We start from the raw sequence: 24,542 nt of genomic DNA on the forward strand, positions 1-24,542 counted from the left end.
AGAAACTGAGATTCAAAGGTTATATGTTCTACCGCTGGCCCTACTAAACTCTAGTGGTAAGACTTTTTAACCTCAGTTTCCCTACATATAAAAAGGAGATGATTATATTTGTCTACATCTCAGGGCTATTGCAAATATCAATATGTCTGTAAAAGAACTTTGTAAAATGCAATACATTTCAGCTATTATTAGGAATCTTAAACCTGAAGGCCAAGAACCAGTAATAATACATTCTAAGTGTAAGCACACAACAAATTAACAAGTATTATCAGTTACTTTTAAAGTTACGCAGTATTATGGTCTTCTAATAAACCTAAAGAAAGCCATCAAGACCCAACTATCATTCGTCAGCTTTGAGTTTCATAAAAAAATATTTTTCAGATTATAGAATGTTTTCTAGAAATATAAAACATAAACCAACTTGTCTAAATAAAAGATTTTCAGAGACTACAAAACAATAAAAAGGAGAGTGCTTGGCTTTTTAGAGCAGTTGTTACGCACTCCTCGTCTAGATGTTTATAAATCATTTTAAAAAATAAAATTTGGGGGCTGGCCTGGTGGCATAGCAATTAAGTGCGCGTGCTCTGCTTCGGGGGCCCAGGGATTTACAGGTTCAGATCCTGGGCGTGCACCGACACACCACCTGTCAAGCCATGCTGTGGCAGCGTCCCATATAAAGTAGAGGAAGATGGGGGCCGGCCCGGTGGCGCAAGCGGTTGGGTGCGCGCGCTCTGCTGCGGCAGCCCAGGGTTCGCTGGTTCAGACCCCGGGCGCGCACCGACGCACTGCTTTGGCAAGCCATGCTGTAGCGGCGTCCCATATAAAGTGGAGGAGGATGGGCACGGATGTTAGCCCAGGGCCGTCTTCCTCGGCAAAAAAAAGAGGAGGATTGGCGAATGTTAGCACAGGGCTGATCTCCTCACAAAAAAAAAAAAAAAAAAAGTAGAGGAAGATGGACATGGATGTTAGCTCAAGGCCAATATTCCTCAGCAAAAAAGAGTATTGGTATTGGATGTTAGCTCAGGGCTGATCTTCCTCACAAAAAAATAAATAAATAAAATAAAATAAAATTTGGTCTTGAATGTGTACAAAATTCTATAAAGTCAGTATAGTCAGCTTAGTGTGGAAAACGTGATATTTATCACAATCTTCAGAAAAAATTTAAAACTTTATAAGATAAGAAAAGTTGTGATTCTGGAGCAGCTGGGTACTTGCAAAGGAAAAGTGCTTTTAAAAATACTTGTGTTTTATCTTTTATGTTTAATTTGATAACTACATTTTTATTTCATAGTATTATGCTGAGAATTGCTATTTTTTCCCCAATGATCCTGGGGTACATGTGTATTAAATTTACTTATTGTTGTAGTCTTTAATTAGTAAAGTGAATATATGTATGAAGTTTCTTATTTACTTATTTCATATTTTTAATAGAAAAAACTTAGAAGACTGCTAAAATACATGTTTTTCCGAGACTACAAATCAAAGATTATCAAAGGCATAGACGAGGATGATCTTCTGGAAGGTAATCTAAACAAAATACTAAACTAAAAGCAGTATGATGCATGTATGCTGGATGACACGTTTATGCAACGTTAATATAGATATTCACATCACAGTAAAATATATATACTTCCATTAAATTATGTAGTTTAGAAATTATCCAAATATTTATTTTGTTGGGAAGTTAAATCTTGTGGTTTTCTATTTGTGTGACTTCATAGTAATCTGGAATTTCAGTTCTTTCTTTTGGTAATATGTCCTGCTTTACATCAGAATATCATAAAACTAAGAAAACTTTGTTGATTCAAAACATAATTGATTTTAGCAAGTGTAATTTTTCTGTCATGGATGTAGGAAACCAGAACTATTATAAAATATCTTTGAAATGGACATGAATGAGTTTTTATTAATTTATTATTGAAAGTATCTGATATGTTTTCTGATGTAAAGTCACCTCATTTTGATGTGTTATTTTGTGCTATTCTAACAAAAAGCCTAACAGAGTAGAAAATATTCATTTTCTCATTTTCCAACTCAATTCCTCATTTTAGGATATTTATAAAAAATATTAATGTTGCAAAATTAAACAATGCTAAGCTGAAAATAGATAATTACTAAACAATACTTACTGAATCAAAGTAAATATGTTGTATTTTTAGAAATAACTCATTTATTTTTTATTGATACAGTCATTGTATAGTGGCATTCATTGCTAATACATGCATTGATAAATAAAATAACTAAACAAACTCTACCGGATTAAGGACAATTCCAGGAAACTATTCAAAACCAAATGAAGAGTTAACAAACTTTGAAAGAGAAAGAGTTATTTGCATTTCCCTTCAACAAATCAGCAAGTCTAATAACCGTGCAAAAAAAATTTCTGATCAAATGTTTTACTCAGTGTTGCCTATTTAATATTCCTGCAATTCTCATAGAATTTAATTCCTGGGAAATAGTTCTCCAGATAAATTTAAATCCCTCCTTTTATGGAATGAGTAAAGAATATAAACTTGGAGCAAGACAGATCTGAATTCCAGTCAATCTCAGTTCTCTGCTTTCTCTCTGTGTGACCTTGAGAGTCAATTTTCTCATTTATCAGTCAGAAATTATATCACTTACCATGTGGAGTTTTTATGAGAGTTCAACATAATGTATGAAAAGCACCTGATACCTTCCTGTCACTGAATAACGATAGCTGTTAATACCATGCTTTGAACACCAAGAGGCTCGGAGTGGTGAGACTAGTGTTGAATTATACTAAAACCATCAGTCAGTTGAATGCCCTCTCCTCCTTATTTATTTCAAATCTCTCCTCTTTATCCTCATTTAAATTTTCTAATTTTGTGTCATATATAAAGTTTTAAAATATTTCGTCTAATTTATAAGATAAAATACTCGGGTAAAATACATCTAATACTGAGGTGGGACTTGTAGAATGGCCATGTGAGGAGTGTGGTAGGCTCTTTCCCCAGTGAAACACATGTAACTTGTGAAAATTTTTAAAAATGATAATGTAAAGTCTCTGGAAATTGTCCTAAGGGTGTACAGCAAATCTAGAAACATATAATCAAGAAAATCTACTAAATCGCATTAAGAACAGTCAGAATCTACTGCATTTGAGCCATGACTTGCTCCCCTCTTCCCTTCTCATCCTAGCTCAATATGATAGAAGCTTTACTGTGGGCAAATGTGGCCGAGAACGCTGGATACCTGCTTCTCCAGTTCCCGGTCTAGAGCAGCAGTTTCACTCCCGGAGAGACAGGAGGTCAGCATTTCTCATGTCCAGCTCCATGTTGCAGAAGCTCTATTCTAGGCAGGCACAACTGAAAGTACTGGAGCTTCCACTCATCTTCCATTCGTAGAGAAGAGAAGCTCTACCCTAGACATGGCGGACTGAGAATATGGGGCCCTGATTGCCCTACTCTAGCTTGCTCATAGGAAGTAAAGCTCCACACCAGAAGGGACAAGTCTAGAAGACAAGAGGCTGCCATCCCTGCCCAGCTCGCCACTCTTAGATCCAGGAGAGTCTCTCCAGGAGAAGCTGATCGCTCGCTGTTCCCAACCCCAGCTCCAGGACAGTGGTGGAAAAGTTCAGTCCAGAAGGAGAGGCAGGCCTTAATAACACAGAACTCTGCAGCTCTCCCTATGGAGACTGACTGTTTGGAACAGAGCATGTAGAAGTTCATACCTAAAGGTATTGTAAAAAACAATGGAGATCCTGGTGGTGAGCAGTTAAGAGGAAGCTGGAAGCTCCGTGATGCTAACAACAACAAGCAAGACAGTGCTTCAGCTAAAAGTTTAACAGAGGAAACAAAGGAAAGAGATGACTAAGAAGAGTCCTCCTGGTGTCAGAGGAAAACTTAAGGGCTGATAATAACTTGACTCTGCAGAAGAGCCCAACATTACTTACATCGATCTGTGAAGCAATTTATGCCCAAGAGTATTGTTAAAATCGATAGAGCAATCAGCCAACAATTAGTGGAAGCTGACAGCTGTGTGTTATACCAATAGAGTCAGACCAGCCAGAAACTTAACAGAGAGATCAGGAAAAGTTACAGCCAAAGAGAATCTTACTAAAACCACAGTCATCCCTGGTGATTGAGGAGACTGCACGCTCAAGTCTGTGCCCTCTGAGGAGCAATATCTGAGGCTACACACTGCAAGGGAAAGAGACTTTATTGAACTAGTCCAGCCAAGTCACTAAATAAACAACCAAATAAGCAAACAATGACAACAAGCCCCAGGAAGGGGAAAGAATTATTATCTAGAGTTGCTACAGCATATTATGTAGAATTTCCATTTTCAACAACAACTAAATACCAGACATGCAAAGAAACAGTTATTTGTGATCCATAAAAAGGTGGGGGGGAGGGAAGCATACAACACAAACTGCCTTTGAGGAGGCCCAGATGTTGGACTTAGCACAAAAACTTCAAAGTAGCTTTTTTAATATGTTCAAAGAACTAAAAGAAACAATGTTTAAAGAACAAAGGGAAGATATGATGACAGTGTCTCACAAAATGGAGATATCAATAAGGAGACAGAAATTATAAAAAATACAAATACAATTTCTGGAGTTGAAAGGTACAATGGAAGATAAAATATTCAGGAAGGGGGCTCAGTAGTGGCTTTGAACTGACAGAAGAATGTGTCAGTGAACTTCAAGACAGATTGCTAAGGATTATGCAGTCTGTAGAACAAAGAGAAGAAGGAATGAAGACAAATTAACAGAGCTTCAGAGAAATATGAGGCACCATTAAGTGAGCCAATATACACATAATGGGACTGCCAGAAAGAAAGGAAAGAGAAAAAGAAGCAGAAAAAATATTCAAAGAAATAATGACTGAAAACTTCCCAACTTTGATGAAAATTATTAATCTATACATCTAAGCAGCTCAACAAGTTCCAAGTAGGATAAACACATAGAGAGCCACATTGAGACGCATTCTAGTAATGGACAGCGTAATGAAGTTTTGGTCAACAACGGACCACATATATGATGGTAGTCGCATAAGATTATAATGGAGCTGAAAAACCCCTATCACCTAGTGACATCATAGCCATTGTAACATCATGGCACAATGCATTACTTACACATTTGCGGTGATGCTGGTGTAAACTTACTGTGCTGCCAGTCATATCAAAGCATAGCACGTACAGTTATATATAGTACATAATACTTGATAATAGACAACTGTTACTGGTTTATATATTGGCTATAGTATACCTTTTATCGTTATTTTAGAGTATACTCTTTCTACTTATTAAAAAAAAAAAAGGTTTACCATAAAACAGTATGCCCTATTACACCTGCAGCAACCTCATACGTCTTATGTTTACTGCATCTCTTGATTGCATCATTTTATCTTATGTTTGATTTAACCTTGTGTTGTTTTGTTCATCGTGGATCCTAAGCATACAAAATCCACTGCTGATGTTTCCAGTAAGAGGCCACATCGCATGATTGACATAGAAACAAAATTAAAGTGATTAAGGTCTATGAAGTTGGAAAATCAGTGATGGTTATTGCTCACCAGTCAGGCATGTTCCATTCCACCATAGCTACAACTGTGAAGAACAAGAACAAAGTGACACAAGCTGTTGAAGGATCTGCTTCATTGAAGGCAATGAGACTAACAAAGTTTTGAGAAAGGCCTATATCAGTTCCTTGGAGGAACTTTTAATGACCTGGATTGAAGACCAGACACAGAAGCATATCCCTCTCAGCACCATGACGATCACAGCCAAAGCAAAAAGGTTGTGATGTTGAAAGAAAAGACTTGACTCAACTAAAATGTGAAATTTACTGCTAGCTCTGGTGGTTGAAACAATTCAGGAATCGTTATTCATTACATAATGTGAGAGTAAGTGGTGGTCTGCAAGTGCTGATGTGAAGGCAGCTGAAGAATTTTTGGAAACTCCAGATAAGCTGATTATGGAGGAAAATTATTTGCTAGAGCAAGTATTCAATATGGATGAAAACTCCCTAGTCTGAAAACGAATGCCTGAAAGGACTTTCTTCCAGAAGAAGGCCAAGTAATGCCAGATTTCAAGGCGTTTAAGGACAGGATGACAGTCTTGCTTGGGGGCAATGTTACAGGCTGTAAATTGAAACTGTTTGTGATCTGGCACAGTGAGAACCCAGGGCCTTCAAGCATATCAGTAAGCACACACTGCCAGTGTACTACAGGAGCAGTAAGAAGTCATGAATGGCCCAGCTCCTCTTCCAAGATGCCCTCCTGAATTGCTATGCAGGCAAAATGGAGAACTACTGTTTAGAGAATAACATACCTTTCAAGATTTTGCTTCTTGTTGATAATGCTCCCGGACATCCTCCTTTTATTGGTGATCTTTATCCCAATGTGAAAGCAGTGTTTCTCCCTGCAAACAGCACTTTTTTGATCCAACCAATGGATCAAGGAGTTTTAGCAGCTTTTAAGGCCTACTACCTGAGGAGGACCTTTGCCCAGGCTATTGCAGCAACTGAGAAAGACACTGATGCAGTTCTGGAAGGATTACAACATCTATAACTGCATCAAGAATCTTACTTGGGCTTGGGGTCATGTCACCAAGGAGTATATGAATGGCATCTGGAAGAACACATTCTAGAGGTTCATCCATGACTTCAAAGGATTTGCCAAGAATGAATAAGTTGCAAAAATCAACAAGACTGTGGTTGAGATGGCGAACAACTTCAACCTGGGTGTGAATGAGGATGACATTGAGGAGCTCCTAGTGGTGTTGCTTGAAGAATTGACTACTGGGGAGTTGGTGGACTTGGAAGAGGAATGCATAGCTGAACAGGAAGCAAGAGAAAAGGAAACTACAGGAGGAGGAGAAGAAGCACCCCCAAGAAAATTCACAGTGAAGGGTTTAGCAGAAGCTGTTGTAAACTTCAGGAAACTCCTCAAAAAGTTTGCAAACATGGACCCTTACACCAAAAGATTTTCTTTAATAGAGAGGGATGTTCATGGTGCATTATCTGCTTACGAGCAAATCTATGATGAAAAAAAGAAACAAACCAAGCAAACTACCATGGACATATTTCTGAAGAGAGTGACACCGCCTCAAGAACAGCCTCAGGCAGGTCCTTCAGGAGGTATTCCAGAAGGAGAAGACATTGTTATCATAGGAGATGAGAGCTCCATGTGTGTCATTTTCCCTGAAGACCTTCCAGTGAGACGAGATGTGGAGGTAGAAGACAGTGATATTGATGATCCTGACCCTGTGTAGGTCTAGACTAAGGTGTGTGTTTGTGTCCTAGCTTTTAACAAAAAAGTTTAAAAAGTAAAAAAAATTTAAAAATAAAAAAACTTATTGAACAAGGATATAAAGAAATAATGTATTTTTGTACAGCTGTACAATGTGTTTGTGTTTTAAGCTAAGTTATTACAAAAGAGTCAAAAAATAAAAAATTAAAGTTTATAAAGTAAAAATGTCACAGTAAGCTAAGGTTAATTCATTATTGAAGAAAGAAAAATATTTTTTATAAATTTAGTGTAACCTAAGTGTACAGTGTTTATGAAGTCTACAGTAGCATACAGTAATGTCCTAGGTCTTCACATTCACTCACCACTCACTCACTGACTCACCCAGACTTCCAGTCCTGCAAGCTCCATTCATGGTAAGCACTCTTTATAGGTGTACCATTTTTTTATCTTTTATACCATATTTTTACTGTACCTTTTCTATGTTTAGATACACAAATACTTACCATTGTGTTACAGTTGCCTACAGTATTCAGTTTAGTAACATACCGTTCAGCTTTGTAGCCTAGGAGCAATAGGCTACGCCATATAGCCTAGGTGTGTAGTAGGCTATACCATCTAGGTTTGTGTAAGTGCACTCTATGATGTTCGCACAACAAAATTGCCTAACGATGCATTTCTCAGAATGTACCCCCATCATTAAGCAACACATGACTATTTAGTAAAAATGTTCAAAGACAAAGACAAAGAGAAAATCATGAAATCTGCAGGAGAAAAGCACCTCATCACATACAATGGGACCCCAACAATATTAACAGCTTACTTCTCATCAACAATATAGATCAGATAGCAGTGAGATGACATATTCAATGTGCTGAAAGAAAATATAGTTAACCAAGAAACATATCCAGCTAAACTATCTTTTAAAAATAAGGCAAAATAAATATATTCTCAAATAAACAAAAACTGGGGGAATTTCTTGCTAGTGACCAATATAAAAAATACTAAAGGAAGTTGTTCAGGCTGAAAGCAAGTTGCACCAGAAAATAATTTGAATCCACACCCACACAAAAAAAGCAAAGAGCACCTGTAAAGCTAATTACGTCAATAAATTTAAGAAGCAATATAATTGCATATTTCTTTTCCTTTCTTCTTTTAACTGATTTAAAAAGCAGTTGTATGGCCAGCCCGGTGACGTAATGGTTAAGTTTGCATGCTCTGCTTTAGCGGCCCAGGGTTCGCAGGTTTGGATCCCGGGCATGGACCTATACATTGCTTATCAAGCCATGCTGTGGCAGGCATCCCACATATAAAGTAGAGGAAGGTGGGCACGAATGTTTGCCCAGGGCCAGTCTTCCTCAGCAAAAAGAGCAGATTTGCAACAGATGTTAGCTCAGGGCTATTCTCCCTCACCAAAAAAAAAAAAAAAAAAAAGAAGCAATCATCTAAAACAATATATATAATTGTAATGGTAGGTCTATAACATATAGTTATGTAATATATTTGACAGTAACAGCGTAAGTGAGATGAGTGGTAACAAAGCTGTATTGGAGTAAGGAGTGATACAAGATTGTAGCTGAGATTACAAAAAGAAATAGAAATGGTAAATAAGATGGTTAATGTAACCAGTTCTTTAAATATTTACTTTCTCTCGTGTAAAGAGATAAACTACTGAAACTGAATTAAGGAGAAATAGAAAATCTGAGTAGACCTATAGCAAGTAAAGAGTTTGAATTAGTAATTTTAAAGCTTTTCACAAAGAAAAACCCAGGCCCAGGTGACTTCACTGATGAATTTTACCAAATATTTAAAGATTTACGAATTCTTTCCCAACTCATTCTGCAAGACCTGTATTACCCCAATATGAACACCAAACAAAGACATCACAAGGAAAGACAACTACAGACTAGTGTCTTTTTGAATATAGATGTAAAAATTTTCAACAGAATACTACTAAACCAAACCCAGCAACATCTAAAAAGGATTATATACCATGACTAAATGGGATGTATCACAGGAATGGAAAATTGATTTAAACTTAGAAAACCATTTGTGTAATACATCATATTAATAGAATAAAAGACAAAAGACACATGATCATCTCACTAAATGTAGAAAAGTCATTTCAAAAAAATCCAAGTCTTTCATGAGAGGAACACTCAACAAATGAGGAAGAGAAGGGGACTTTCCTGGTCTGATAAAGGTCATTGCTGTGAACTGAATGTTTGTGTTCTCCTAAAATTCTTTTTTTTTTGGTCAGGAAGATTGGCCCTGAGCTAACATCCGTTGCCAATCTTCCTCTTTTTTGCTTGAGGAAGATTGTCACTGAGCTAACATCTGTGCCGATCTTCCTCTGTTTTACACATGGGACACTGCCACAGCATGGCTTGATGAGTGGTGTGTAGGTCCGCACCCAGGATCCAAACCTGCGAACCCTGGGCTGCCAAAGCGGAGCACGCGAACTTAACCACTAGGCCACCGGCCCCTAAAATGCTTTGTTGAAGCCTAATCCCCAGTGTGATGGTATTTTGAGGTAGAGCCTTTGTAAAGTAATTAACTCATGAGGGAGGAGCCTTCATGAATGGGATTAGTGCCCCCCTAAGAAGAGACATAAGAGAGCTTGCTTTCGATCTCTGCTCTCCACCATGTGAGGATACGAGAAGACGGCCATCTGCAAACTAGGAAGTAGGCTCTCATCAGACACCAGATCTGCCAGCACCTGATCTTGGACTTCCCAGCCTCCAGAACTATGAGAAATAAGTACTTGTTTTTTAACCCATCCAGTGTATGGTATATTTATTATAGCAACCCAAACTGACCAAGACAGCCATCTATGGAAAACCCACAGCTAACATCATACTTAATGGTGAAAGATTGTATGCTTTCATCCTCAGATGTTTGGGTTGTTTTTATTTTGTATATAAGCATGTAATTTATCACATTAAAAAAGAATCTAGGGGCCAGCCCTGGTGGCCTAGTGGTTAAGTTTGGTGCACTCTGCTTCAGCAGCCCAGGTTTCGTTCCTGGGTGCAGACCTACACCACTCGTCTGTTAGTGGCCACGCTGTGGTGGCAGCTCACATACAAAAAGAGGAAGATTGGCAATGGATGTTAGCTCAGGGTGAATCTTCCTCAGAAAAAAGCAGAACAAAAAGACAATAATCTAGTTCTTCCTCACTCACTAATTCACACTGATAGTGTTATGCATTAAACTGTTTTAATTACCTATTGTAATATTACATTCTTTCCTGACTTTTTGCAATAATTTTCTCAGAGTTATATTTTAGTTATAAATAACTATGATAGTTTTATTTCTTAAGAGAAAAAGAGTAAGATCTTATCCCTTTAGGTTTCAAATGTATTGCCACAGTAATGTACATAATATTCTATTAATTCCATGTCTCAATCCTGATGTTATTTATTTATGTCTTTGTTTTTATTTATTTTCTTAATTAGGCTTGCCATAGCAGTATTCTTTTTCCAAATCTGAGGACTCTTCCTTTTTTTGGTCAGGAATTTCAATCAGTTCATTCACTCTTATTTGGTAATTGATAATTTGGTTTTATTCTCTCAATCTTATTTGTAACATGAATAAATGATTTAATTCTGCATGACTTACACTTTTGTTTTGGATGCAAGGATTCTCATTGTAAAGATTATTTTCAGAGAATTCCAATTCTGAATTTCATATGCAGTATTTAATTCATGTAATGATTGGTGCTGATATAAACTGATTAAGCATGTTTCTTTTTTTTTTCCTTCCCTTATCTTCATGAAGACAAATTGATTGGCAGCAATAATGCGAGCAAAAGACAAAAAACTACTCAAGACTTTCTCAACTCTATTGACCAAACAGGAGAACTCTTGGCAATGTTTGAAGATGATGAAATTGATGAAGTTAAACAAGAAAGAATGGAGGTATAGTACATCCTTCTCTTTTTATCTAGTAGAATAACCATTGCAATGCCAGTGCTATTCGATTCTATTCTTATGTTCTTTAAATGTTGTCTGAAATTCCCAAATCGGTGATTTCACGTCTGAAGGCAGCATTGTTCAGTGGAGTAGTCTTGGAGAGGGTGTCACACTCTGCCTTCAGCATTGACTTTGGGAGATGATTTCAGTTTTCTGTTTCACTGTTCCCTCCTTTGAATATTTCCCCAAGCTTCCTTCTGTATCTTACTTTTACTGATACTATTTTATTCTGTAAAAGCTAATTTATAATTAAATATTTACTTATTTTTTCTCCAAACCATTCAGTTGTCTTTGTGGGCAAAGGTAATTCCTGCTGCTTTTGTTTTGGCATGTAGCATGAAGAGCTGTTTTTCAGACTCTAGTTGTAGGCTATGGTTGGACTCACTAGCTAAGGTAGTATCCAGGGCAATTACATGCTTTATATCACTCTAACACAAAGTTAGTGACATGTGTTTGGATTCCCTGGATATGTTTTAACAATGAATATGAAAATTGTATACCTTCTATTTACCTTAGCTATCTATTCATAAAAGTGTTTCCTTAAATACTTCTGGAAAAATAAAAGTAATGATTGATTTCATTTGAGTGCCTTCCAAAATAAAAGGCATTATTCTTGTCATTCATCTTCTTATTGTACTTTACATGTAAAAAAATCATTTTTCTCTTCTCTTTACCTAAAGTGGGCAGGAGAGGTAATTCCAGAATTCTAAAAGATCGTGCTAAGTGCCTACTTTATCATAGTCTCTATGCATGCTAAAAGTACAATTATTTTATGTTAAATTTTGGTGGAAGTCCAATAGACATACATGTTTTATAAACTTTAACAACCTTCTTTAAAGAATTACTGTGCTTAGATCATGAACTATGATCTAAAGGCAATATTCTTCTTAGGTATCAATTACCTTAGAAATGTGTGGTTATCTTGGTTTGGGGCAACTGCAAATGGTTTTAGTTCAACTTTGCCTCGGGCCAGAAACATGCTAAGTTGTCCAAAGCAGATGATAAACATATATTTCTGATGTCATTATGGCCTAAACAGGATATGATTGTTTAGTGGCATGGTTTCGCTTATGATGCATTACACGGAGAGCAGATATTGTTTACGCTTTATTTTAAAAACATTTTTATATTACACAAATGGGCATTAAGAAAGAGTCATTAAGGAAGGACTCTACATAAGACATAAGTAAAATGGAACAAGTAGCTTTTCAATTTTGATGGGAAAATCTCTGTCAACCAAGCCCATTGCCCCGAAAGACATTCCACAATCAAGAAAAAGAGAAGAAATGGAGCATGTTGTAACACTAAACTTACAATAGCAGGCTACTGTAGGCCTGGAAAAATGATGAGTCAGAAAGGTACAAGTTAACGTCAATAAGATATCTGGAAATGCAGGCTGGAAAAAGGTTGGGAACATATGCTGTTTATATACCTCTTCCCTGTAGTTATATCTTATATTACATAGTAGTAAATAGGATAATAAAATATCAATAATTGATAAAAAATAGTTACAATGAAAATCAGCTTCATCTGTACAAAAAATTAGATTGGCAGTTTCTCTAAGCTTTATACTGTAACTAAAATCTTCTCTAACCAAGATAACAAAGAGTAGTTTTGATATTCTACTCATCCAAATAATAGAGTTTAACTGAATAAAAAGTGCTGAACTTATAGACATAACTGTAGACAGTAGAAAGTGGAACCGTTACGAGCATAGGCCTTGCCTGCTTCTAATTTGACAGGTTATAGTTTCAAGCATAAACCACAACTGTGGCAGTCCATATGAAACCACTTTGGACCGACAGACTACAATCTCTTGCTTTAAAGTGCAGTAGAATAATCAGTCCTGGCATCACTCGGTGATTTAATTTTCCTCTAAGCATCACTTACGGCTGCAGGAACTTTGTTTACTACCTTCTCCCCTAAAATGTATGAAAATGCTATAGACCTACCAACAAAGCTTATTATTGTTTTTCTTTCTTTCTTTCTTTTTTCATTTAAATGTAATTTAGAAGAGAAAAATTTTTACAGACATAAAAACTGACTTGGGACCCTAGCTTTTTCTCAAAACATTAAGCAAGCATACAAAAAACTGAGTTCTTCCCTGTTGTTTTCAGCCGATTTCTATGTGTGCCTGGCTTTGTGTTTCACTCATAATTTACTTCGTTACTATTAAGTATTATATGACTTGAAATATAAAAAATTTCTGAATTTTTACATCCATTTCTACTTGCTAGTTCATCGTCATGTCTGTAAACTAACTCTTAACCTATTTATTTTTCCCCAGCCCCAAAGTTTTAACACTTGGATATATGTATTTTAGAGATCTATGATCCATGATCTCTGAAGATCCTTCTAAATTATTAAATAATATTCAAAATTGCTTTAGTGTATTTAGGGGACTGGGAAAGAGAAGCAGGGAAATGATAATTATACTAATACCTAAAAATACAATTCCCTTCCACCTACCCCTCATCCCCACCTACCCCTACCCCAGAATGACACAGGTGTGTTTTACTGTTGATCCTGTTTCTTACGTTCTAATTTTTTGAGATCTAATCATCTCAATGTGACTGTGTCAACCAAAGGCCAAGAAAGGTCACTAAAAGCTGCGAATAGTTTTGGATTTTCTTAACAGAGGAGCTGTGGTCACAAAAGAGCCTTGCCTAAGACACAGCTGCTCTACTGAGGAGGAACCTGAGTAGCTCAAGTTTATCATGGATCAAGTGAAATATCTGGTCTAATAAGTGACTAGGTTTGTGAAGGGGATGTAACCAATGAATGCTTAAAACATTGGCTGAACTCTACCTTCTGACTAATCTTCAAACTGGTGAAAGTAAACAAGAGAACAAAGATTAGAGCTCACCAGAGAGAGCAGCCTTTAAAAAGATTGAGGTGCTGAAAATCTCCAGTGACTGTTTATCTTGTGTTTTTAGGTCAGAGGCCTAATACTGGAATCTAGAGAGAAGGCAGAATGGAATACATAATATTTAAAGCAGCTTAAAATTTTTTTTAATTGGCTTTAAATTGGATAAGGTCCCAGGTGGCCATCTGAATTTACCCTGAAGTGACTGGCCATAGACTTTAAAACAGAAAGTTTCTCACGAAGTAATGATCAGAGAAATCAGATATACCATTCAGTTACGCCCCAGGTGTAGTGAGGTTATGATCCCTGAGGGTTTTGAATCCCAGTGTTACAGTTTTTGGAGCTAAGTAGTCTGGAAAACTCATTGAAGAAGCCACAGAGGTAGGGGGCCATAGAAGTTCTCCATCTTCTCCTAGTTTTGAAGTGTGTTCTTTCTACTATTCCCCTTTTCTACCTATCATGACTTTTTTTAATTATAAAGGAAAGTAACATAAAATGCCTTTAATAAGACTAAGAGTTTCAGAATAATATCTTAGATAAGATTTATCATAAAAGAAAAAAGCTAATCCTAGTAAGATAGATGTCTACAGATACGAAAAAAATTGAAAAGATTGAGTTAAAAAGATGAAATCCATAAAATGGTTTAAAGTTTAAATATAGATGGGATTAGGAAATACAGAATTTATATACTATAAAGATATTGTTTATATACATATATACATACATGATATGTAGAAATATGCATTACGTTTACATACATACATATACTATGCCCATATGTGTGTTCATCCTATAAGAATAGAAATACAATTTTACAGGATGTTTTTAACTGTGAAATGAAAAGAACATTCAGAGGTATATCAGACAAGCTCAAATGCTGGTCGTAGCAGTCTTAGTTCAGAGAGAAGAGAATACAAAGGGAAAAGCTTAAAAAAGGAACAAAGCCAGTAGTTTTATGTTACTAAAAGATGCTGCCCATGTTGAAGATAGTAAATACAATATGCTAATCATCAAATTCCAGAGAATTGAAACATACCAAGCAAAAGCTTCCAGTAGTTCGGAGAGAGGTCAGAGAAATGCATTTGTTGTAGAGACTGGAACACACCATTCTCAGTATTTAGCAAATTGACTTGGCGGAAAAAATTTTACTAATAAAATTTTAAGTTTATCTAATAGATGCATATAAAACACTTTATAAATGATTAGCGGTTTAAAAATCTTATCCAGGTAGCTCCAGGGATTCCATGGTGCTCCTTAGGGAAGGTGAGGAGAGGTTTGGTGGCATTCTAGCCTCCATTCTCCCCCACACCTTCTTCAACCAGAAGAACTTCTTTGATTGTACATAATGGATCTATATATCATCAATAAAGAAAGAATTTCACTGTATTTTAAATTGAAAATCATTACAAAACACCACTATTCAACTGCCCATGAGAAGTCTTTCTCCCTCACACACAGTCAACAAATTCCAAAATGCAGCAATTTATAGAGCATGTTACTTACCCAAGCAGAAAAAGAAAACCTGAAAATAATAACAGAAGTTAAATAAACAAAACCGTAACTGATTGAAAATTAAAAGAGGAAAAACCCAAATAAACTGCAGAAACAGCTAATGGACCAGCAACAAATAAATTTAAAATTACTACCACACACTTTTTAGATAATAGCAATGAGAATAGTCCATATAAAATTTAATAAGTATGGACAAAGCTTTATTTAAAATAGAGGCAACTTTTTAGCTTTTAAATCTTTCATTATTAAATTGGGAAAAATGAAAATAAACATGCAACTGAAATTAAAAATTTTACATCAAAATAAACAGAAAACAAGGAAAATGAAGGTATAAAAATTAAAGCATAAATAAAGTTAGAAAACAGTAAGAAATTCTTTGCAAAAATAAGAACAAAATGGTGGAATGAATCTATGATAAGTCTAAATAAGAAAAACAAAAAGAAAAGACAGCTCCTAAAAATTAGCAATAAGTAAGGATATAGCTGTATACTGGAGAAATCAGTTCTCATATGATTCTCTTCTAATATATTTGTAAATCTTCGTGGAATGGGTATTTTTCTAAGAAAATATAAATGATTAGTTTTACTCAACAAGAAGTAGAAAACCTGGATAATCAGTAACCTTGGAAGAAATGCTAAATGTTTTTAAAGAATTATGTCCTCAAAAATCTCTGAATCCAAACCAGTTTATGGGAAATGTCTTTTAAACATTCATAAAGCAGTTAATTATCATGCTATATAAACTATCTCAAAGCATAGGAAAAAAGGAAAACTCATTACATTTTACAAAGTATAGTGTAATCTTGCTTATCGAGTATAAATGCAAGAATCTTAAAATATTAGCAATTTTAATTTGGCAATATATATAATGAGGAATGTACCATGACCAAATGGGATTTTTTCATGAGTTCAAGAATGCTTCAGTATTAGAAAATATATTACTATTGTACACCAAATAACTGTCAGAGAAAAAAAGCCACATGATCGGTTTAGTAGATGATAAAAAGACATTTGACAAAATTCATTTCCTATTATCTTTAGAAATTCTCAGTAAACTAGGAATAGTAAAGTGTCTCCATATCATGATAAAGAATATCTCACTGCAATGAACAGACATCATTATAGTTTTAAAAATATTAACAGGGTTCCGTTAAATTCTAGAGGGCCCACTGTTATCACTTTTATTTGCCAGAGTTTAGGAAGCACTAGCCAGTGCAGTAAAAAGCATCGCTATTGGCAGGAGACATAAATTATCATTATGTACAGATGATATAATTTTTTAGTAGGTAATCCTTGAGAATCAATCTAAAAACCATCAAGAACCGATTAAAGTCTTCATTAAATCATATAGATACTTTAAAAATCAATAGTTTCTCCCGTATTTCAGTAATAGTACATAAAAATAAGGTGCCCTGTGGGGGACAAGGGGAAGAGTGGTTTATTTTCAAATAAATTTGTGAAATCCTAAATTTAAAAATTTAAGAGGTTTCTCTTAGGCTTTTCAGAGTCTTTTGTATGCAAATATATATTGTGAATTTTTCAAGAGAAGAAATAGAATCTCTTAAAATCTTCTGAAAGGATACTCAGAGCCCAGTTTGGGGAAGAAAATCACAAAAGAAATGACTGTTAAATATGATCACATAAAAATTATGTAATTTCTGTATGTCAAAAAAAAGACAAAAGTAAAAGGCAAACTAGTGTAAAAATATGACAAAATATTAATATCACTTATTTATATAGATCATTTAATCAATAGGAAAATAACATTCCAGCAGAAAAATTGGCAAAGGATATGAATAGACAAATCACAGAAGAAGAAATAAAAATAACTAATAAACATACAAAATATCTGCTTACTTGCAATGAACCCATGTCATTTTTGCTTATAAAATGGTCAAGGGTAAGATGGGATTGGGTACACATTAACTGTTGGTGGAAGTGAAGATTGGTAAAAACCAGAAACAATTTAAAAATATCAATTAGAGGCATTAAAAGCATCCATATACTTCCTAGTAAACCTACATTTGGTAATATGTCTAAGGTACAATCAGAAATTTTGATCATACGTACATTCACATGTACAAGGCTGTTCATCACAATGTTATTTATGATAGTGAAAATGGGATGAGAGAACCCTATTTACCCAATGATCCCAATGATAAGGGAATATATATATATTCAGATTTCTAGGAAGTTTTCCTTAAGAGACAGCATGGTAGATTGAGTGGAAATCATTTTCTTTGGATTCAAGCAAATCGTGCACCCATTCTTCCGTTCTTTAATTCATTCAGAATTTATTTGTTGAGATTCTTTTATAAGTCAGTCACTGTACTAGATCCTGAGATTATGATTATAAGAAAGACAAAAATATGGTTTCTGCCTCACAATACTATAGTAATAACTGGCAAATAAAAAGATAACTGAGTGCTCTGATAAGGGGAATACAGGCTTAATAAATGGTTGGTATTCTTCTTATTATTACTATAGTTGGTCTTGAATTTTGAACCACTAGATTACTCGTTGTGTAATGTAGCCATGTATTTTCTATTTCACTTGCTATTTTATTTGAAATTTAGTTTCAAATGAGGTAAAGCACATTACTTCTTTAAGAAATTTTTATAACTAACCTCAGACAGGGCCATAGAATTAGCTTCAGTGTGGTTTGCTGAAGAGGGTACAAAATAAAGTAGAATAGAACTAGGGTAAGTTTTAAAACCTGAAACAGTGTAATATATCAGGGTTAGTTCCTGAAAAAGATTTATCAGGAAAACACATTACTATGTCTGTTTATTCTTTTGAAGGTAATTTTGTTCATAATTTAAAAATACTGTATGAAATCATTCTTCAGAGACTATTAGTAGAAATACCTCCAAAAAAACCTTTGGTAATTCTAGCTATACAGAGCAAAATTAATGTAATTTAGTATTTGTTTTTCTGGCCTAGAAACTACAGAACAGGGAGTATTATGTGACTTTAGGAGACCCAAAGGTAGGTGTAATGTATAGCTCTGAAACTGATTTCCGTTTGTGACTCTATAGACTCTATCAAATTACTTTTTATCCATACCTGTAGCTGTCTTCTGATTATGTAATGGTAAAGATCTGTATATTTGTTACCGTAAAAGACTTGTCTAAACTTGGGAAAAGTGTCTTCTGGAGAAGACGTTTTTCAATTAAGGACATGAAAAGTAAGTTACAGATCTTATACAACTAGAACATTCCCTAACTCTTACCCAGGTCCTTATCATTCTACAGCTTAATACATCAGATTTGACAGATGGTTCTCAAGGGATTCTTTTAGGCTTTTGTTAACATGTGAACTATGGGCTCTAACAGAGGGCTCTAACAGACTTCTGCTTTGATTAGAGCACCCCACATACCGGGTGTGAAACTGAAAGTGGTTGGTGTTTTTGTTGTTGTTGTTTTTTAGTTGTTCTCAAACATTACAGGATATTTAATCTCTTGGGTTATTGCTTTGCTATAGAAAAGTTTTAGAGCAAAATTAGTCAAATTACTATCTTTATGATAAAAATTTTAGTATCACTCCCATTTTGTCTCCTACCCTCAGACTTATTTAGAATTTTTTACAATTAGTCTCTGGGTGAAATTTAAAAGATTTCTTCTCCCTGCCCCTTTGTCTAGTCTACTGGGAAGCAAAATACATGGTGACAGCATTGAAACAATACTCATAGTAATCGTATTTTCCCTAATCCAAATCAGGACTGACGATTTGATGTCCACAAGTATCTTTTGTTATGGGGAGAGACTATTTTAAATCAGGACTTGGTAGTAAAATATAGGAACAATGATTGCCATTCACTTCCACCTTCCCCACATCCAGGAGTTTCAACCTTAGTGAAGCAGAGAACCATTTCTTAGGGTAAAGCTACACACCAGCACTGCAAACTAAACACTCACGTCTACCAGTGGTAATGTGTGTGCGCAGGTCTCACTGGGCTGCTGTGTTTAGCCTTGCATAAATGGACATTTGACTAACACATCTGATTATACTGTTCAATTAAGTTTTTTATAGAATCAATCAATATTTTCTTTCTCAGATAATTTCAATTTGTTCTTTTTAAAATGAAAACCTTCTCTTTTGAAAGATACATCTCAAGGGTTTTCTTAGAGATCAGTCCACCAACTTGTTTATAAAACACCTTGGCACAGAAGAGTTTTGAAATATCATCGAATTTAAGAACACCACAAGATTTACCACTAATTTACATTTAATGTTTATAGTTCTCAAATTGTGGTTGTTGTAATAACCAAAATATTTTTGCCCTGAATATTTTGTGGATTATATTTCCCTATTCTTTCTCCTTCACCCACATTCCCCACAGTAGGTGGGCAGATTGTTGTTACATAGTCTGGCTTTTATTTATCTTTATTGATTTAATCTCAATAAGTTAGTACTTCTAAATATGAAAATAAATGTATTCTCTGGCAAGATTTTTGTCTTTTTAATGCTATAGTTTATTTAGTGGAATTAACAGATCATTGCTTGTTTAGTATAGATCATTTCCCTTTGTTCCTTTATTTGCATCCATGCTGAGGAGCTGCCTTGAGTTCACTACTTATTGTTGCCATCACTTTATGGTAAATCATGCTGCTCAAGCTGTTTAATGCAATTAGACTTCTTTCTAGATTATTGTGTTCCTCATTTAAAAATAAGGATTCTGAATTAAGCTCTAAATATTTAGTAATCAGTGTAATCCACTGCATTTGGAGGTCTGCTGGGAACTGTCTTTTCATAAGCATCATTCCAAAAGGCAGATGAGATCTTGCCAGGCTTCTGCTTTTCATGACTGTCCATTTTCTACACAAGAGTCTTAATTCCTTAGATTAATACATCTTTTATAATCTGGTCCCAACCAGCCTTTTCATCTTCATCTCTCACTGTTCCTGCTCCCCATCTGTTACCATATTCTCTCCCAAAATGTGCATGTATACACACACACGCACACACACACGCGCGCGCGCGCGTGCACGCAACTTAAAGAATCCCCTTGGACTTGTAGTTCCCTAAATAGGCATTCTCTTTTCTTCCCTTCCCCTGAGCCTTCTCCATCTGGCAGCATCTCAGTTCAGATATTTTAGTACGTGATAGATTATACTTGGTTGTGTTTACTTAGTTTAACTTACTAAATAAGCTCCTTGAGAGCGTGGACTTATTTATTTTCATATCTTCTGTACCTAGCACAGTGCCTCAAACATTATAAACTTTAAGTAAATATTTGTCCAAATTAGGCAAATAAAATAGGTATAATTTTATAGCTGATATATTGAATATTATTAATCTATCCTTTGGATGATTTGAATTGTTTTTTCTGTTTTTCTTAAAGAATGCAGTATCCAGGTATATAAAATCAGTCATTTCTTCTGACTCACATAGGATTGCAAAAAGGATATTGTAATTAGTTATGTTCCTTTATGAACCTTTTGTATCAGGAGTTCTTCGACAAATCTTTTACAGGTGCTTTCCAGTTGCTAATGGTTTTCATTGCTTGAATAACTTCCTGTTCATATTATAGTAGTGGCTTTTCCATAGTTCCAGCTATAGAAGTTCTCCTAACCACATTGCTTCAGTATTGACTTGTAATGTCCCAGATGTGTTTACAGGCTGATACTGAGCATCAATTCTAGTTTCAGTTAGCAGATTTTTTTTCAAATGGACCAATACCATCTGTGACTATTGGTTCATTCTATCTAGTTGCCAATTCAGAACATTTGGCAATAAATGTTACATACTTTTTCTCATGTATTTGCTATTATACAGTTTTATAATTTAGCATCTTCAAATAATAACATATTCATTTTTATGATCCATTAAATACCTCTTCTGGACAATTCTTTTAGTTATTGGCTGATTTATACTTAGAAAATAGTTTGAATATGCATGTGCCTTAAGTTACTGTTAAATTTTTGTGGCACAGAAATTTTGCATCTCAGCTCATTCTACTCTATACAATAGGAAACTTGTTTCACTTAGTCCTTCTAACACTAAGGAACAATTTACCAACAGATCACCAGATTCACCAAAGTTACTTTTGCATCTATCTGCCTCATGTACTATATTGACAGACTGTGGGGTTGCCATCACTCCTATGGGGCTCTTATATTTAGTTACAAAGGGTAGTGTTTTGCCGTACTTCCCCAATTAATATCATACCCATGTAGTAAACTTTTTTGTGTGATGTTTAATTTTTTAAAGTAACTAAGTAATAAGTATTAACAATTTGGATATTTTATCTTTTTCTTTTAAAATGTTTATTAAGTCTTAATTTTAAATACCCTTACTTTTAAAAATCCTTGAAGAGAGGACATCTATTTCTTGTGGTTATTCTGTACCCTAAGAAGAAGACAGTCATTAATAATGGGTTTATTGAACTACTCTCAAATATGGGGAAGCTGTCAATACAGAAGTGACCACCTTTGGGAAAATACACTCTAGAAAAATCCAGAATCACTGGGGTAATTGTTTTTATTTTGAAAAAATACCTTACTGTATAAAAGCTCTACCAGAGCTTTTAAATAATTTAAAATTAGACTTTATTTACCAAAATTCAGTACATACACAAATATCTTCCTACGGTATTCCTTCACTGTAGAAATTATCCAAGTGAGAGAGAGACTGAAAAGAGGAGAGGAACAGAGACAGGAGAGGAAGGGAGAGAGGGGTAGAGAGAGAGAAAGAGAGGAGGGAAAAGGAAAGAAGGAAGGAAGGAAAAAGGGAGGAAAGGAGGGAGAGAGGGGAAAGAATTGAAACCTTTTTTCCTAGAGAGTAGCTCTGTGTAGTTTCCATTATCAATCTAGGTTTAGTGGGAAGATATTTGAATCTTGGAAGACTTGTTCCAAGTCTTGTAATGACTTCATTACAATCAATAGAATAAAATAAAATAGGCTGATAAGACAATTATCACTCTTCTTTACAAAAAAAAATGTTTCAAGTGAAATTTTGGGGAATTTTTCCCATCATCTTAAGCAGTTCTTATTGATAACCCATCATATGGTTTTGAAGTAGAAAATGCAGTACATTATTTATATAATTAAATATTGCTTAAACTTTTTCTGTGAATCATAGAAACTCATTATGAACATTTAATTTTTAATTTATTGTAACCAAAGAGTGATGAGTTATCATGGTAGCTTGGATATTATTTCTTTGGGATATCAATCATCTCAAACTCATCAACTGTTCTAAAAAATTCTTCTACTAGTGTCTCATGGCATTATTTTAAATCATTTCGTCCACTTGTGTGGGACTTGGATACTTTCATATATAATGGTTGTAGGCCAGCTGGTTATATTTGGGATTTATTCAAAGAATTATGGATTCTCTGAGGCAAGAGACAGCTATAAGAAAATTTATAAATCATTTGTAATACATTTTAATAATATTGAATCTCATCTCCCAGCCCTCCCCCCGGAAACCAAACCAAAGCTAGGGAAAAAAATCACATTTTATTTAAGCTAGAAAATATATTTTGTTTAATTTGTACTAAGAATTATTCAATGTTTACTTGGATGTAGAGAAATAGACTATCGCTTATATTCGTGGGAACATAAGTTGACACAGCTTTCTGCAGAGAAGTGTGGCAATATCTATCAAACACATTAAAAACAAAAAACCTACATGTCCTTTGATCTAGAAATTGCATTTTTAGGTACTATCCTAAAGAAATATTTGAACAAAGACTTTTTTAAAAAATCAAATGTGTTTATTGTTTTTTTTAATAACAAAATTTTGTTTAACAATGGAAATATTAAAATTGTGAAGTTTCTTCTTAGTGTAGCTTTTGATATAGCCCATAGATTTTAAAAATATATACTACTTCTATTATTTAAATATTATTTTGTAACTATTCTTTAATTGCACTTTTGAATTGCCTTTTGGTCTAATTTATTTAGGAGAATATTTAAGATATATGTTTTCCAGGTGGCTGGATATTTTGTTTGTTTCTGCCTCTGTTAGGTGTTTTATTTGCTTTGTTGCATAATAGTCAGATTGTTAGATGTATCATTTTTAGCTTAAGGAATGTTATTAGAATTTACTTGGTGTCCTAATATGTGGTGACTTTTTGTAAATGATCCATGGACAGGGTAGGAAGATTTTTATGTATCTATTAGATTGTCATTATTTATAGTATTCATTTCCTTTTTATCATTAGTCTACAAACTTTTTTTTTTTTTTTTGGTAAGGAAGATTTGCTCTGAGCTAACATCTGTTGCCAATCTTCCTCTTTTTTTGCTTGAGGAAGATTAGCCCTGAGCTGACATCTGTGCCAGTCTTCCTCTATTTTGTATGTGGGTCGCCACCTCAGCATGGTTTGACAAGTGGTGTAGGTCTGCACCCGGGATCTGAACCCGTGAACACAGGCCACTGAAGCAGAGCGCACTGGACTCAACAACGACACCTTGGGGCCAGCCCCCTGCAAACTTTTTTTGATTACAGACCCTTGTCAGGAAACATCTGGGAGCTCACACTTAGACTTGACCTACCAAAACCCCAATCCTGGTTAAATCCAATTCTTTGCTTATTTTATAGCTACATTATGTCTATTCCCCAGTAGCAGAAGATGGCTAGAGAACACAATCAAGCTGACTAGTCTCACTTCAGATTTATAACTAAGAACCTCAAATAGCCCTTAGTGCTGCCCAACAATTTTAGAATGTCCTAGAGCACCCCTTCTCCCACTGACCTTAATAACTGTCTAAACCTTCCTTTCATCAGACCTCTAGTACTTCTCTTGTTCTTGCTCAGCTGTCACTTTGTTTCCTGTTTCCCTGAGAAAAGAGAAGCAATCAGAAATGTACTTCCACAAGTTCTACCACAGCACCAATACACTTTGCTAATTTCTCTTAGAACAGAAAAATGCTATTATTTCCCCTGCCTTAAAACAAACAAATGCACTTCCAACTACATTTTTCTACTCTCCTTTAGAGTAGAACTTCCCAAACGAGATTGCATTTGCTGTCCTCCA

General features: G+C 35.0%; 1 protein-coding gene across 9 annotated transcripts in view; it reads left to right on the forward strand.

Annotated features, from left to right (window-relative positions):
* The window catches only part of SUPT3H (SPT3 homolog, SAGA and STAGA complex component), a 534,834-nt gene that overhangs the window by 350,511 nt on the left and 159,781 nt on the right, over positions 1-24,542 (forward strand). For all 9 annotated transcript variants that reach the window (XM_058554232.1, XM_058554229.1, XM_058554231.1 and 6 more), the window contains 2 exons: positions 1,432-1,522; positions 10,989-11,128. In XM_058554232.1, the coding sequence (XP_058410215.1) occupies positions 1,432-1,522; positions 10,989-11,128 (231 nt within the window). The remainder of the gene's footprint in view (positions 1-1,431; positions 1,523-10,988; positions 11,129-24,542) is intronic.

Source organism: Diceros bicornis, chromosome 14, assembly GCF_020826845.1.
Source record: "Diceros bicornis minor isolate mBicDic1 chromosome 14, mDicBic1.mat.cur, whole genome shotgun sequence".
Taxonomy (NCBI): Eukaryota; Metazoa; Chordata; class Mammalia; order Perissodactyla; family Rhinocerotidae; genus Diceros; species Diceros bicornis.